The sequence below is a fragment of the Excalfactoria chinensis genome, chromosome 23 (genome assembly GCF_039878825.1).
Source record: "Excalfactoria chinensis isolate bCotChi1 chromosome 23, bCotChi1.hap2, whole genome shotgun sequence".
In the NCBI taxonomy this organism is placed as follows: Eukaryota; Metazoa; Chordata; class Aves; order Galliformes; family Phasianidae; genus Excalfactoria; species Excalfactoria chinensis.
The window spans coordinates 1,478,828-1,491,735 of NC_092847.1; the positions used below are offsets into that span (position 1 = coordinate 1,478,828).

Here is a 12,908-nt window from a genome sequence, read left to right on the forward strand (position 1 = left end):
CCTGAGTGGGTTGGGTTGCTCTGTGCCATTGACTCTCAAGGGGATGTGAGCATGTAACTCCATGGCAGCAGAGCATCAGCCCTCGTGTCCTGCAGGTGGTTGGACTGGTGTGGCCATCATGGAATCATTGAGGTTGGGGAAGGACCTCTGAGGTCAACAGATCCAACCCTAATTCATCCCAATCCTGCTGATTGCATCCCTCAGTGCTGCCACACCACATCTTCCTTGGGCATCTTTAGGGATGGAGACTCCATTACCTCTCTGGGCAGCTAATGCTAGTGCATCGCTGCTGTTACAGAGAAGGAATTCTCCCTAATATCCAACCTGAACCTCTAAAATCAAAAGTGAGCGTGTAGCTTTACTCTGGGTTCTGTTCCAGTCTCAAAGTCAGCGCACAAAACAAGCTTACACAACTCCTTCAAATGGTCTCGCCTGGAAAGCCTCAGCAGAATTTGTGCCAGAGGAAAAGAGAAAGAAACTCTTTCCAAAACCACGATTAAAAACAAAAAAAAAAACCCCAAACCAAAAAAAACCATTTACTATTTTCCATATTGCTTCAGCCAGCGTGAAACACGCTCTGCATTTCTAGATGGTGTTTTGTCCTGGGTGCAGTTGAGCTGGGAGCCTGGGAAACGGGTTGCAAAAAAACATGGCTTGGGTATAAGCTGTGTCCAGGCCAGGGGAACCACAGCTGCCAACTGGATCACAGCCAGGATGGGGCCACCAGCACTGGTATAGGGACACAGCACTGGGCTGGGGCCATGGGGACAGGGCCATAGGGATGGGGCCCTGGGGATGCAGCCCTGGGATGGGGGCATGGAGATGGGTCCATGCAACACTACCTGTGTTGGTGATCACTAGTGGTGCCCAACCTGGTGGCTCCTCCTCTACTTGTGCAAAAAGGGCAATTGGGTGTTTGACTACGTAACCAGAGTGGTGTTTTTGTTCAAGCTTTGGCATGTAGAAATCAGGACTCTTGCTGATTTAGCCCCTGGTTCCCAATCTTGCCTCCCTACCCCTTGTTGCTTGTCAGCTGCTGCGTGTTAATGGCTTTTACGCTGATGTTTTGCACTTAACGCTTGCAGCAGTTCATCTCCATGGTGCAGAGCTTGGCTGGATGAATTCGAGATGAGACAGTTGAAGAGCTGAATATTTAAATTCTCTTTTGTTTTCTGCTTAAATTCCACTATTTATCCAGTGAACTTTTCCCCTTGCTTACAGCTCGTGTCAGTGACAGGAGATCAGTGCTTGCTGGGATCTGCAGGACACGTGTTTCCTATCTCCAGCCTGTGTTATTCCAGTGCCTTCTCAGAGTACAAACCAGTTGATTTTTCTTCCCATTTTCCAATGCTGTTGACTGGGTATGGATATCACCTACTATTGGTGACACTTAAAAGACCAAACACCAACCTCATCCTTCTGTATGCATAACCTTTCAGTGTTTTCTGGCATAGGAAGCAAGTAATCTGCATCCTGTACTCAGGCCTGAAGGTTAAAAGCAGCTTTCGTGCCAACTCCATGATGTAGAAGCCAAGTGCTTCTACCAATTAACTTGTTACAGTTTAGAAGGGGTCTCAGAAACAGAAGGCAGATGGACTGACTGTGCTGAGGGTGAGAATTTCATAGGGAGTAATGCAAAAACGTGCTAGGAAATGTGCAAAGGCAGCACTGCTGGGTGGTGTTTCCCTGCAAGCTCTGAGCAATGGCTGTTTCTTGGGGGGGGGGGGGTAATAAATGAAGTGTGAATTTGATGCTGTGATGGGTGATGCCACGCTGTCTGTTGTCGTTGAAGGCTGTCTGAGCTTTGAGGCTGTGGACAGGCAGTGGGAATGGGGCCAGCACAGCGTTGTGGGTGGGAGGGGTGTAGACCACCAGCTCCACCTCACCAGCTGTTGCTATGTGGGGGGGAGGGAAGTACTTAAAGTATGGTTGGTAGGGTAAGGAGGGGGAAGGAGAAGTGAAGGAGCTGGCAGGAAATGGGCATCCCAAGTGGGATCTGCAACAGGCCAAGAGGAAGTGCCCACCTGAAACCCAGCTTGGGCAGCGATGTGGTTTTCTTTGAGATAATGGGCTAAAAAAGGTGGACTTGCAATACTTGATTTGTCCTTCTTGGAAAACCAGCACACGCTTCACCTTTTACTGCTCTATTCTATAGGCATAACTTTTGGTCAAGGTTTGTAAAGCCATTGGCAGGCAGGTGATGGAGCTCAGGTTTCCCTGCCAAGATCTCAGTTACATCTCAGGGAGCACAGAGGAGAGCTAATGATTCCCCTCCTGTGATTCCCCACCTGTAATCAGGATCCACACATGCAAAGGGCAAGGAAAACTGGTTACCCAGCAAAAGAAACTGCAGTTGCCCTGAGAGATGCAGACTCAGCCATTCAAGCAGCCTTCCAGATAACTTTATTTATGTTATTTTTATGTCATATTTTGGAGAATTTCTGTGTCTTTTTGGGTCCCCTCTTGTTTTTTTTCCAAGCTGTTCTGTGTTGTAGTGCTGTCTAAAGGCTGCACATCAAAGAGCTCAGGGATGAAATGTCAGATTTGTTGCTGCTTTGCTTTGTCACCGCTGTTGAAGAGCCTGGGGTTTGAAATTAAATGTCAAAGGCGCTTTGCACAACATGGAAACCAGATGTGCTCCATGACCGTGTCTGGGAAAGACACTTTATTACCTACATGGACTCTTTTAGGGGAGATTTCTGTTGGGAATGGAGCTGAGACCCAGTGCAATGACATGGTTACAGTGAGTTTTGCTCTATGCAGTTTGGGTATCTGGACCCCCTGGGTGATGGATGGATGGAGCAGTGCCCATACACCATGGCTGACTGTAAGGTGATAGCACAGCTTGTGGGCCCTCAGCTGAGCTGGTGTCTGTAAATACAGCTCACTTACAGAATTAATCATCAGCAGGTGTGTTCCCATCTTGTTGGTGTCACCTGCGTGTGATCCGGTTACCGACCTCACAGATGGAGACAGGAGAGATACATGGGAGGTGGTTTGGATGAGAAGGCTGCTCCTAAGGCTGGTGATTCCAATGCTGTTGGTGACTTCATGGTTGGCTGCCCTGAGCTGAGGGGAGCATGGGGATGGCAGCCTCCAGATTAGGAACAAAACTGCCTTTCCAGGGAATGTGCAGCACTGAGTAAAGCCCTCTTTGAGCACATCCTGAGCTGCAGCCATCAGGTTCCGAGCCTGTAGAGCTCAAGGGCTGAACATGAATCTTTCTGTGGTTTACGGTTGAAAAGCTACACTGATACATCTGCTTTTCCCCTCTGGAATTCAGGGTTTGCCTTCCTTCTGCTTGTTCTGCTCTGGGGTCTCTGGGTTGGGGCAGGAGGGGAATGGAAAGGTTGATATCTTCTTTCCAGGCTCCTCAATCATCCCAAGTGCCCAGGACCTATGAGAGGTAACATGAGACACAAACACCAATTCTCCAATTCATTTAGCCACTAAAGTGATTTCCTGGTGTAGAAGCAGTCAGGGGTTTTTAACCCCTGGGCATCAGCGTGCGGCTGATCATTCTGCTTTGCTTCATTAACCTTTTTCTTCTGTGCAAAGAGAGAACCCTTCTTGTGGTGTCGGGGCGTGCATGCTTGTGCCAAACTGCATCATGTCACTGGCTGCTGCCATGCGGCTGAGCAGGGCAGCTTAACCTGAGTGACACTGCATGGGGACAGCTACAGTGGCACGTCCTGGGATGGCTTTATTTATGCTCCAAGGGATGCTGTGGGCTCTGGGAAACCCCTTAGCATGGTCGAGTATGAGCTGATGGGGGCCTGAGGGTCCCTTGTGCACCTGTGTGACCAAATACAGGTTTGGGCATCTGGAGCAGACCCCTCAGGTCTCTGTGCTTCTGGATACTGGACAGACTTATGTGAGCCAGAAGGGAAAAGGCAGCTTTTCCCAAGTGCTTGCTATTTATAGCTATTGCTGGGTGATTAGCAGTTGGCTAATCGCTCACCACAGATGCTATGGTCCCTTGGATGGGTGGCCAAAGGACACAGCAGGGTAGATGTTAATGGTGTGTCCCCTGTTGTTCTGCCGTGCACCTCCTGAGCAGCGTGGGATGGAGAGCCCTGGAAAGGAGCTTTGCTGTGCGTGGGGGGATCAGAGCTCAGTGGTCTTGGATCTCTCTTAGGGACACTGTCAGCCCATCACCATCATGCCCACTAACAGTTGGACTTGATCTCAGGGTTCTTTTCCTACCTCAGTGATGGTTCTTTCCTGAAGCTGGCAGGGAGGTTGGCATTGCCACTGGTTGGGTCTGCACATGGTGCTGCTCCACTGGGACATAACAGCCCAGCCTGGCTCTTACAGGCACCACACAACAGCCAGGCTGGGTTTAGTGCTCAGATCCTCTGCTTTTTGGTCTCAGCTGCCCCATCTTCCCTACCCATCCCACTACACCCCACAGGCTGGCAGCCCAAGGTGCAGCCCACACAACAATGATGCTCTGGAACACCTTTACTTCCTACTAAGGGCAACTCCTCAGAGCTCTCTACTCCTATTAGTGACAGGATCAGCTGCAGCCCCACACTTTGCTTGTGGTGCTGGCAAAAGCCACGTCGTCATCATCCATAGACAGCTCCACTGACCGCCTTGTAAAGGTTAAATGCTATTTTCCGATTAAATTCAGTGCTCTGGTGTTACGGGCTTATTTCCCACCCACACCATATCTCATGCATGACCTTGGGGTAACGCTTAACCTCCCTGGACTCGAGTCACTCTCTGTTATAGAGCTACAGTATTTTCTTACATTACCAAAAGGACAGAATGATAAATTAATTCACATTTATGTAGTGCTGAGATACGGCCGTGATAGATTAAGAGCATCTCCCTGGAGTTATCCATGCTTTCAGCAACCCTACATGGGAATGAATTATCTTCTGAAAGCTCTTTGCAATGCCATGTTTGCTTCCACAGGGTCCTGAGGGTATCTGGCATGTGCAAGGTGGATTTTGCCACCCGGGACAAAGACTCTAAATGACGGGTGGAGGATTTACAGTCTGGAAGGCAGCAAATTGGAAGCCCATCCAATATATACGGTAGGGGGAACGAAGCAGGAGCAGGCCCTGGGAAATGGGGAATCATATGCATATATTCCCTCTAAATCAATGTTTTTCATTATCTGAAATGAAAAGAGCTTTCATTTGTGGAAACGTTGCTCTGTGTTATTCAATCAGTTTTAATTAAGCGACTGAGATGCGTTAAATTGTGCTGGAGGAATCTTCTTGGGAACGCTAGCTGCTCGACTTTTACTGCTCCTCTTACAGCCATAAATAGGGATAAATGCCTAATTGCTACTGAGTGTGTCCTGCTGGACCTAATGAGCTGATCACAAACAGTCCTTCATTGTGAAATCATTTAATTGTATTTGACTCCAGCCCGAGATCCCTGTGCCTCACCCTCTGTGTGCTGTAAGGGGCTGGATAGGGGAGGTATTGGTTTCCATTGCTGCTCAGAAAGGTCCCATCTCATTATCCTAGCCCTTCCACGTGGTTGTTTGTACCAAGGGGAAATTCTCCAGCTCTGCTTTACTCCAGAGGAGAGCAAAGCACAGCAATGCAGTGGGGCTGAGGCTCCTGGAGTAGGGAAGGACATCGGTGTGCTGTGGGGATGTGGCTTTGGAATACCTCCCACAGCCAGAGCTTGGCTAGGGTTAGGTCAGATTGCCATCCCAGAGCTCTTGAGGAGCTGTGCATGTCCTATTGCTCACCGAGAAGCTGTTCTGTGGTGGGATCATTACCCTGACCCCTTCATTGCATGTTTTGAGTGAGATAAAGTGCTTGGATAAGTTGTGTATCTCCACTGTCCCAAAGCACAAGTCAGTTTCTTGGCTTTTTTGCTTTGAGCCCTTTCCCCCTGCCTGCCAAGGGGAACAGCCCTCAGTTTTGAAGGCCCTGTCTGGGGTTCATTATCCTTTTACCCAGTGAAAGACGTTCACACAACATCTGGAAGGAGGTCTGGAGCAAGATCAGGGATGCATTTCCCAACCCTGACTAACAGCTTGAGAGTAAGACATCAGGGAAATGCAAAACAGCAGCAAGTCTGAAGAGCCCTTCTGAATCATGAAGGACTTCTGGGGTAAAAGGCATCTGAGTCCATCCTGTTGCTGCCTTGCCTGTAGTTAGAGGAAAGCAAAGCTCAGACCTGGATTTAACCACCCTCATCAACAGCAGCATCAATGCATGAGAGCTGTGCTCCAGCTCAGGTATTTCCCATCATCAGACACTCTCAGGAGCATCCCCACACACCCACTGCTATGGGCCCCATCCCTCTGTGCAGGGGCAGTTTCTTTGCTGCCCACTATCCCAACAATGCAGGCTCTGTTCTGCAGGGTCCAACCCCAGCAGCCCACCTACACACATGGGCATGGTGACAGATTTTCTGTTGCTGCACCCACAGCTGCCCTGGAACAAGCCTGGCTGCTGCTCCCCTAAAGGCAGGGATGATCTTTGGGCATGCTTTGTTATGAGTTTTGCTATTTGTTCATGTTCCTTAGGATTAGTGGTGCTCAGCTGACAATGCTCTGTGGATGTAAGGTCACACGTGCAATATAGGCTGTCCTCCCTGGGCCATTCTCATGTGGTCCCCACTTTGCTCCCATGTTGCTCTTCCCCCTCATTTGGTCTAGATCAGCTGAGTCCCCATGGCTCCCATCTCCTCAGTGCAGCACTGCTGCAAATCTCCCTTTTGATTTGCACAGCCCTTGTTTTTCCAGTCCAAACAAGTGTGATGATGGGTGGGATGTACCCATCCATTGGATGCACAGCTGCCTGCTTTGTATACTCCATGTAATCAGTGTTTGGGCTTAGTCATAGATTCATAGAATGACTTAAGTTGGAAGGGGCTTTAAGCCCTGTCTGCATTTCCATTTAATGCATACATATATGTATACAACTCCTAAGCCTCTGCCAGGACCCTTCTTCGTGTCACAGATGTTGCTTTCACTGTGGCTGATACCTGATCTCAAAGCAGTACATAGAAGTATTCAAATGCCTGTTGCCTTACGTCTGACATCTGTGAAGGAAGCACTTTTTAAAGCATTTTGTGGTGGTTTTTTTGTTGTGAAATATCAATATGTGAGCATAGGAAGGATGCTACAAATCTCAGCCTTGCTAAGTATCTGATTGCATTATTGGCTGATTTAGTTCATAAGTCAAACTATTGCTTAGTAACAGAGAGGCATAAAACCAGCCTTATCCATTACTCACTTTAAGCTGAAACTGGAGAAATGAAGAGCTCTAAATAATGAAGGCCACAGATCACAGCGATATCTTCCCTTAGACAGAAGGCTAAAGAAGTCATTTGAAAAGCTTTGTTCAGCATGACCTGTTCTGTGAGGACTGTAGAAGTCCTGGACATGACTTTAATTACTGACCTGGTCCTATAATTATTTTGTCCTTCAACTGTTTTTATTGCAGTGACTGGATTGGAAAATCCTTTGAATGAGGAAAAAAGAAAGAGAGATCAAAGTAGAACTCCCCTCTGAGCCCCTTTGCAACCCATAATTTGGTGTAACGGGGATGCAGAAGGCTGGCGACTTCACTTGGGCTTCAGCCCAGGGGTGGGGATGTGTTCTGGGCTCTTATTTGGACCCATCCTTGAGATTCAGATGTGTGCACAGGGTCAGGAATGCTTCATGGTAAAACTTTAAGGGCTGAGCATCTTGCTGTTAACACTTTAGAAGTCTTTGGTCTGTGGAGGGGTTGGGAAGGATGCACACAAACCTCCTTCCCCCATCCTTTCTAATTTAACAACCGTGATGGCTTTCAGACATTGCTAAGGTTCCAGGGCATGGTGCTGAAACAGAATCTCTTTAGGGAGAACGAACCCTGGTGTGGATGGCAAAACACTGCCCATTCTCTATAGGGAAAAGCATCCTCAGGAGCTGCCTTGCATTGGCTGTGCCCCTGTCTGGGGTGCAGCAGAGCAGTGCAGGCCATGTGTCAGGGCTGCTGGCTGGCTGACAGCTGTCAGCTTGGCTCCCTGCAGTACCTATCACCGGCTTCTGTCTGTTGTCCTGAGCCCCCTCCTTCCCACATCAGCCTCACTGGGGCTCTGCAGCAGCAGCCCAAGCTGGACTGATTTATATTTCATGACCCAAGCTCTCCTTGCTTGCCAAATGGCCTCTGTGCTGCTCTCCTGTCGGTGCCATCCCACCCCAATGCAGGGCTGAGTGGAGATGGGAAGGAGCAGCAAGGAGCAGCACTGGGGATTTTCCACTGTTTGCTGCCCTGGCGTTGTTTCTGCTCTCAGCTGAGAGCTGTCTGGACGTCTGCTGCCCGGCTGTTATAGCTCTATTACAGGCAGAGCTGTAACTCAGCTGTGATGCAACCTCTGCGGTGCAGCAGCCTTTTCTAAGGGGAATTTTATTGTACAGATAGGATAATTGATCCTCCTTTCTACTCTCTTTTAATCTGCGCTTTGTCTGCTGGCTTATTAACAACAAAATCAAATGGATGTGTATGAAAACTCCAAGCGACGAGCTGCCAGTCCCTGCAGGCTCCTGGATGTGTGCAGAAGGGAAGGCAACATCCTATTGCCTGACCCCACACAGCCTCGGAGCCCCATTGCCTCCTGGAAAATAGAGGCAAAGCAGCTCACAAAGAGCTGAATCTGCATCTGTGCTCTGCTCTGGTTGGTGGGAAATATCCCCATAGTGTGTAACAGGCAGTGCTGTGTCAGGATGGGGAATGGCCATCAGTAGTGCTGGAGCACCTTTTGGGCTCTCATTGGCAGTGCTTCCTCCCATGGAATTCAACTCTTAGTTTTCAATCTAGAATGAAAGCTGGGTTTTACTGTTTGAAGGTCTTATCAGATTCCTTACCCCAGGCAACACAACCTGGTGCTTGATTTATTGGTTGGCAGCCCCTGGCCATGGTGGGGGTGGTTGGAAGGAGGTGGTCTTTGAGGTGCCTTCCAACCCAATTTTCCTGTGATTCCATGGTTATGTGTTTCTATGGGCCTGTATAACAGCAAAACCATCCTTAGTATTTCTCCTATCAGTGGTTTTGCGTTCACTTCTTGGGGGTAAGTTTCCATTGTTCCTTGGAGAGAAACCAATGAAGCTCTGGGGTTTAAGCACAGGTAACAATGACGACTGAACAAAGAAGGCCTCGGAAGGACAGTGACCATGGGCTGAACAATGGAAACATGACCTGGAAACTACTTCTGGCACCATTAACACCCTCTGTCCCTCTGCATGAACGTTTTCAGATTGCAGACTCTCTGTCCCCACAGTTGCCAGGAGGAGAAAGGCAGGACATAGCAGCACTGACCTCTGGCTTTGTGTGTTTTGCAGCTGAGGACCCAACAGCCATCAGCTCTCCCTGGGGGAGCAGGTGAGGTCATAGAGTTGTCCTGATATCCAACATGGTCCTGCACAGCCACCAGCTCACCTGCGCAGGGGTCGCATTCGCTCTGTGCCTCCACCACCTCATCAGCGCCATTGAAGTCCCTCTGGATTGTAAGTTCTGGTTTCCCCCCTCTAAATCTGAGCACAGCGGGGATGGGCTTTCTATTAAACAGCGTCTTGCATGGGAAATGCATGACTTGTTTGGATGCACTTGGGATGAGGGTTTGTACTGAGAGCGAGCTGCTAAGTCATGGCTCGGAGGCTCCGTTCCAGCTACTCGTCTGGATACCAGTTTCATAATTTCTCTGTGTCCCAGCTTCCTCCTGTAGAGGCTGTTAATAATAATCAGCCTGTAGCTGCAGGGAATCTACTTTGACAGTGCAATGTACAGAGATCCTCCAGCAAGCAGTGCATTAGTGGAAAAAGCACTGCTTTGTGCTGCTGTTTGTACTCGGGTTGAAGCACCAGGTTTCTTTGGAAGCAATGCAAAGAAAAAGAGTGGGAAAGCTCTGATTTGCTGAAGGGGAAATAAATACTTGTGCAACTGAAAGCTTGAGGTGGGGAGTCCCAGTGCAATCGCTCATCTGTGCAAGACTTGAGTGTGAATTCCTGCTCTGCTCCATTCCTAATGATTGTGGATGAACAGAACTTTGTTCCCTAGAGGCAGCCTTGGAATGGGAACGTGGCACTCTTGTTCCCAGCATGGGGAATGTGAAGAGATGGACACAGCTTGGATGTGCAGGCAGTTGGTACAGAAATGGGAGCCAGTTGGGCATAACCGAGTAGGTCTGCAAACAGCAGTCTTCTGCTCTTTCTTTTCTGTCAAAAAAAGAGTGATTCTGATGCTTACACGTAATATGAGCTTAGAAAAGTAAGGGAAATGCTGACAGCTGGTGGAGAACTGCTGAAGGCAGCCTTGCTCTGTAGCTCACTGCTTCTCCAGTGTCCTCCTTGCTGCACAGCATGGACCCACAGCAGAGCATCATCACCTCCAGCACTGGAGATGCTGGAGGATATAGATAGATAGATATCCCATCTATATATCTACATATGGGTTATAGATATTGGTACACTAGAGTTCATTTCATGCCCTCTTTGGACCCTCAAAGCTCCCGGAGGCTGCAGAGGCAGTTAGCAGCTTACAATGACCTGGACTAGATGATCCTTATGGGTTTCTTCCAACTCAGGGTATTCTATTATTCTCTGAGTGCTCAACAGTGAATCCTCACATATAACTGTAAGTAGGTGGAGTAGAACATGCTGAAATTGTTACATCAGTTGTATGTAGGATTTGCAGACCCTACAATAACAGTATTTTGTGTTTATGTTTGTGTGCACAACGTACGTGTGTCGGGGTTGGCCCTTTGATTAACCCTTCTTTCTTCTTTTTCATTATGCTTGCACTTTGGAAATAACAGCAAATATTCAGAGTGAATGTAAGTGCTGCCTTCTGTTTGAACATGGTGGTGTCCTTTGCATGTCCAGAATGGCATGAGGGGTTGGGGCTGGTGCCAGATGTGCCTTGGCGCAAGGTCTATGTGTTGCATAGTGATAAATAGTATGCACCCTACACATGCTTGTGATTTCAGAGGTCTTTAGAACATGAATTGCACAGCCAGCTTGGGGAATGTGCCAGAATCCTGGTGAGATCTGCTACAGGAGAGCAGAGAGAGGCTCTTCCCTCTCACACAGCCCAGCTCACCACTGCCATTTGCTTTGCAGTGCCTCAGCCCCCCACCATCACCAAGCAGTCTGTGAAGGACTACATCGTTGACCCCCGGGACAACATCTTCATTGAATGTGAAGCCAAAGGGAATCCTGTTCCCATGTAAGTGCCCCGGAATTGCTCTAGTACAGGAGCTGTGTGCTTTGTTAGCACTGGTTCTGAAGGTGCTGGGGCTCCTGGGCACAGCAGATCTGAGTTGGCCACGCTGTCCCTCAAGCCAACTCCATAGATGCCAACTGCCACTAATTTAACTGTCGACTTGTGTAGCCCAACAAAGGCTCTCTCCAGGTAAATACACCCCACAGTCACCTCACTAATCTCTCTGCCATGCTTACAGCTTTTCATGGACAAGGAACGGGAAGTTCTTCAATGTGGCAAAGGACCCCAAAGTGTCCATGAGGAGGCGGTCGGGGACGTTGGTCATCGATTTCCATGGGGGTGGGAGGCCAGATGACTACGAGGGCGAGTACCAATGCTTTGCCCGGAATGATTTTGGCACTGCACTGTCCAACAAAATCCACCTCCAGGTGTCCAGTGAGTAAGCACGGTGGTGTGGGGTGAGCACCAGCAATCAGACTCAGGTGGTTCCATGGTTCTGTGGATGCTTTATAATAGAAACACAGATTAAATCTCAGTGCTCAGACATCCCAGCCTGCTTCATGGTCTTTAAGGTCACTTCCAACCCCGAGGTTTTATCATCCATTGCCTGTGTCAAGGTCATAAAATCATTAAGGCTAGAAAAGATTTCTAGGGTTACACAGTCCAATCCCAACCCATCCCTACCATGCCCACTCTCCAAGACCCTCAGTGCCACATCTCCACAGTTATCGACCCCCTCCAGGGATGGTGAATCCACCACCTTCCCAGGCACCCTGTGTCAGTGCTTGACCACTCTTTCTGAGAAGCATTTTTTCCTGATATCTGACCTGAACCTTCCCTAGTGCAACTCAAGGCCGTTACTTTTAATCCCATTGCTGTTACCTGGGGGAAGAGGCCTACCCCCATCACTACAACCTCCTTTCAGAACTGTAGAGAGAGATGAGGTCTCCCCTGAGCTTCCTCTTCTCCAGATTGAACCATCCCAGTTCTCTCAGCTGCTCCCCATAAGACTTGCACACACAGAAATAAGGCTTCCCTTCCTACATTAAGGCCATTCCATTGAAACCAGGTCAGGTCCAGTGGGAAGGGAGGAGATCTGCAGAGTGAATGCCTGCCTTCCTCATGCAGTGCTGTGATTCTCATGGCAGGATCTCCCCTGTGGCCCAAGGAGAAGGTGGATGTCATTGAGGTTGATGAAGGTGCTCCGCTCAGCCTGCAGTGCAACCCGCCTCCTGGTCTGCCTCCTCCTGTCATCTTCTGGATGAGCAGCTGTGAGTTGGGGTAGCCTTTCCCATTGTAAACCCTCACTCCCTTCAAGTACCTGCGGTGTTAGTTTGAAATAAGTAAATTTGGAGTCACCATTGCTAGTTCACAGCTTGGTGGTACCCGTGCATGGCTTAAATAGGGAGCTGCTTTTTGCCTTCACGCGTTCTGGTTAAATGAATGCCTCTTCCCCTACAGCCATGGAGCCCATCCATCAGGACAAGCGTGTCTCTCAGGGCCAGAATGGTGACCTGTACTTCTCCAATGTCATGCTGCAGGATGCTCAGACTGACTACAGCTGCAATGCGCGCTTCCACTTCACCCACACCATCCAGCAGAAAAATCCCTACACCCTCAAGGTGAAAACCAGTAAGTGTCATGGTTATCATCCAGGATGAAGCTCTCCAAACCTCTTGGGAAGGGGTCTCCTTTCAGTCCCTGACAGTGCTGAGTCTTACCAGG

At 49.0% G+C, this 12,908-nt stretch overlaps 1 protein-coding gene across 26 annotated transcripts in view; it reads left to right on the top strand.

The window, feature by feature from the left end:
* The window catches only part of NFASC (neurofascin), a 94,875-nt gene that overhangs the window by 39,803 nt on the left and 42,164 nt on the right, over positions 1-12,908 (top strand). For 17 of the 26 annotated variants that reach the window (XM_072356173.1, XM_072356166.1, XM_072356180.1 and 14 more), the window contains exons 2-7: positions 9,305-9,469; positions 10,777-10,794; positions 11,081-11,186; positions 11,422-11,618; positions 12,332-12,454; positions 12,645-12,815. In XM_072356173.1, coding sequence (XP_072212274.1) covers positions 9,376-9,469; positions 10,777-10,794; positions 11,081-11,186; positions 11,422-11,618; positions 12,332-12,454; positions 12,645-12,815 — 709 coding nt within the window. In that variant the 5' untranslated portion in view covers positions 9,305-9,375. Of the gene's footprint in view, positions 1-4,922; positions 5,046-9,304; positions 9,470-10,776; positions 10,795-11,080; positions 11,187-11,421; positions 11,619-12,331; positions 12,455-12,644; positions 12,816-12,908 lie in introns of those variants that run through there. The other 9 variants (XM_072356175.1, XM_072356186.1, XM_072356187.1 and 6 more) reach the window with 2 other exon arrangements.